Source organism: Apteryx rowi, unplaced genomic scaffold (genome assembly GCF_003343035.1).
Source record: "Apteryx rowi isolate R43461 unplaced genomic scaffold, aptRow1 scaffold_233, whole genome shotgun sequence".
Classification (NCBI taxonomy): Eukaryota; Metazoa; Chordata; class Aves; order Apterygiformes; family Apterygidae; genus Apteryx; species Apteryx rowi.
In genome coordinates this window covers 1214309-1218325 of record NW_020448675.1, presented here as the reverse complement: position 1 = coordinate 1218325, position 4017 = coordinate 1214309, and the positions used below count along the sequence as shown (strand labels likewise).

General features: G+C 39.0%; 1 protein-coding gene across 1 annotated transcript in view; it reads left to right on the top strand.

Moving 5' to 3' along the window:
- SGCG (sarcoglycan gamma) overlaps positions 1-2364 on the top strand; it is a 97500-nt gene extending 95136 nt beyond the window's left edge. Inside the window, exons 7-8 of the mRNA XM_026065920.1 lie at positions 1250-1373; positions 2191-2364. Coding sequence (XP_025921705.1) covers positions 1250-1373; positions 2191-2364 — 298 coding nt within the window. The remainder of the gene's footprint in view (positions 1-1249; positions 1374-2190) is intronic.
- Positions 2365-4017: the final 1653 nt, after the last annotated feature.

The window sequence follows — 4017 nt, the reverse complement described above, 5'->3', positions numbered from 1 at the left end:
TGGAGATATTCAAAACACGCCTGGACACAATCCTGTGCAATGTGCTCTAGGTGACCCTGCTTGAGCAGGGGGGTTGGACTAGATGATCTCCAGAGGTCCCTTCCAACCTCAGTGATTCTGTGATTCTGTGAGACAATCAGCTTAGTTAGTATCAGGAAGGCCTGAGTTCTTTCAAAAATTATTTCAAATGAAGTAATATGTTTGAAAAAATGCATGTGTGTCAGGGCAAAACCAACACATGTCAGCACAAAAGAACACATATCTGCTTTCCTATTTAAAACACTGAGGACTGAATTATCTGATGAAAAACACAAGATCCTTTGATTCATTTTCTCTAGGACAAAAAAGAATATATAACACAAGCAGGGAGAGAGGGAAATAGTCTGATTAATGGTGGCTGATAGTAAAAAATACAAGCTGGTGTCATCAACAAGGGTGAGACAATATTCAGAAACAAAAGATAACATGCAAGAAGTCTGATACTGTGGAGTTCCCAGTGCCTCCAGCTGAAGCAGTTCTTAACTAGGTAACCCTCAAAAGAAGCAATATAGTGATCAGCTTGTTGCTGAGTTTGGAGTTTTTCTTTCTTTCCCATGATTTTTATCCTTGCTGTTTATTGTGGAAATGATGCCAAAACTCTGAAGAAACAAGACCTTATCTCTTTGGAAAATAAAAATTCATTAATACTGCAAAGCTGGCCCAGTGTAGTGATTATTCAGCTAATACAGTCCCTTCCTGCCATCTTGTGGCACTGGAGGGTTTGCAACTTTCCTTTGCATTGCACAGCTTTTATTTCAAACCAAGCTATTGACTTTGTAGGTCTTAAATGCCCATCTAGTTAAACTACACATATGCACTGAGCGAAATTTTGGCCCAGCTGTCAGTAGAGGCAAAACTCTTGTTGATTAAAAGCTTTCCAGACTGCACTAAGTGTATTAATTTCAATACTCTGCAATTACACTGAAAGAAATCTCTGAAATAATTTCAGAGGGTTTGTACTTAGGTATATGTTGCATCTGTATTATGATCTTGAATTCTTTTTTCTTTTTTTTTTTTTATTTGGGATACACTAGTGTTTAAACAGCTGCCTATTTTTTCTAGTCTACCTGAAGAAAAAGGAGGTTGCCATCTTTCACGTGACTTCAGGCAATATCTTTCAAGTATTTGCTTGTTCAAGTTTTACTTGTAATTCAAAATAAAGGAAGATATGAGAATGCGCTACTGTCAGATTTCCTGTTTCTGCTTTCAGATTGGAATCACCAACTCGATCTTTGAGCATGGACGCACCAAGAGGAATTAATATCAAAGCACAAGCTGGGAATATTGAAGCTCTTTCCCAGATGGATATCAAACTACACAGCAGTGATGGTGTGGTGAGTACAAGCACTCCTGTTTCTACAACTATGGTTGATCTTGCTAGCTGATTATATCTCAGAACATTACGACTTCTTTAAAGTTCTACTAATTCAATTCTTCAGATTTTAGGAAACAGGATGTTAAAATTAATGGTACCAGTAGTAAGACATTTATTTATAGATCAGATTAAATAACAATAGCAATTAATCTAATGTCCCATTAGTTTAGAGAAATGGTTTAAATAAAACTGCTCAGCTCCCCAGCTAACACTAATCCTGAGGCACTCCGGTGGGATTCTTGGACCAGAGGTAAGAGAGTCAGCCCAGAGTCTCAAAAATAGTTAGGTTTCTAGATAGAGGAGTGAAGCTCTACAGAAATCTTTAAGAGCTTCCCTAGCAGCAGCAGCACTAGAAATGCTAAAAGTCTATTTACCCCCCTCTGGCGCACTGCAGATGGTATGAGTTTGTGCACACAGCAACTCAGGCCAGCCTGGGCCCATCGTTAATCCACTGACACAGCCGCAAGGCTTTAGCAGGCAGGCTGGGCCAGAGCCAGCCGCGTGACGGCAGCAGTGCCCGTGCCCAGCTGGCCAGTGTGCGGTAGGGCCACGGCTGTACCCATGCCAAGGGAAAGGCACGAGTTCGTCCCTCTCCTGTGCTCCAGCACTTGCCTGAGGAGCCCAGGCCTTAGAGCAGGTTTGCATATGAACAGCCTCGGCAGAAGGCTGCTCTTAAGCCACTGTCTAGGCATAGTCAAGTTGTTCTCTGGAACACTTTATTCTTTATTGTATTATTATCTCTAACAAACCCATTCCTCCTGCTTTCTCCCATGCAGCTTTTGCTTGATGCTGAAACTGTGCGATTGCCTAAATTGCCGGAGGGTACAAGAGGCGGATCTAGTATTTCTCAGGGGCTCTATGAGATCTGCGTTTGTCCGGATGGAAAGCTCTATTTGTCAGTGGCTGGCATGGGCTCCACTTGCCAAGAATACAGCCATGGCTGTCAATAAAGTACCAGAAAATGCAACATATTCCCTTGCTATTCTGAGTTTTATATTATTGCTAACAGAGCGTTACTGAAAGCAGAAATTTAAAAAACAAAGCACTTCAGTTTAGGAAACAAATCTGTATCTAGAAACCTGGACTACAGGGTGAAAGGAGAAGCAGAAGAGCACAAATGACATCTTAGCTTCAGAAGAATGACTTGAATCAAATGAAATGTTCTGGCAGTACCATTTTGAAATCAGCCATACGGAGAGCATAAGAAAAAAATAAAAGGAATGTTTCCAACACTGAACTATTATTCAGCCAAATGATTATGTTATTGTTAATATTTTTGAGCTCCATGTTTTTTTCTTCTCACTACATGTAAACACACTGCATTAGTGGGTGAAATTCATTTGAAGGAATTACTTGAATTATTTGATAAGACAAAGCATTATTTGGGGAATTCAGAAAGTGCCAGCAAATGGTCTATGCAATTTTGTTCTTGCAATAACACAAAATATGAAAGAAAATGTGTTTGTATGAGTTCTGTGCAAAATGTATTAATTTTCTGATAGCTTTCTATTTTAATTTGGCAATGTAAGTGTTGATTTGCTTATTATGGAGTCACATAAAAAACAGACTAACTAACAGAAAAAGCTCCAGAAGTTACTAACTTATACCTTCCTGTGTCTTCAAAGCTGTTAACTGTACAAAAGAGAAATGTGTTAGTATATTTTATAATAGCAATAGTTTATTGTACTGCCTCTACCATCATAGTCATTTAAACCCTTTTATATTTTAGAACATGCTAATTCAATATGGCTATTTGCTCTGCCAGCTGGACTAGTAAAAAGAAAAAAAAATCTTTAATGTAGCTCCAGATTGTCTGATACAAGGAACTGTTTGGGCTGTGGGAGAAAAAAAAATCCTTTTCTACTGCCTGCAGGATTCAATTAAGAGGACTGTGTCACTTCCATCTGCAGCTGTTGACTGAAATTTCTGATCTTCTCAGAGTGGGACCCCCTCACAAATGGAGAGAGTAAAACTACTCTATTATTTTTTACATTAGGACTTTGGATATAGAGTAAATGCTCACCAGAGCTGACAAACCATTTATGGACCTTGTAGAGAAACATGACTGCAGACCCATTTCCCTGTACAGTGGCGCACTGAAATCACAAATAAATTGTTTGCACACCTCTGGGTCACAGGATTTGTAATTAATTGTTTGTTGTTTAAACCTCATGGGTTTTTAACCCCTTTGATGCTATTTTGTACATATTTGATGATACTATTACCCAGTTAGGAGCTGCTGTCACGTAGTGCCTTGGTGTTTATTTACAATAAAAGCTTAAACAATAACCATTATTAAATTACAGAGTGTCACTCCTTTAGAGGAAAAAATCTTCATTCTTAAGGCAGTAGCATTGGAACAAAACAAAACAACAGCCAAGACTATACCATTTATTAAACTTGCTACTTTGGCTCTAGTGGACAATCAAAGAAACGAACATTCAGTCAAGATCCCAAATACCCACAACAGACTGAGTGAGGAAAGACCTCCCAGTTAACAGTATCTGCTACTGTTGTGGTAAAGCCCTGGGTAGTCCCTGCCTCAAGGACTGTCTTTGTATTTTATCCGACAATGTTAATGTACAATACTGAAATTGCCCTTC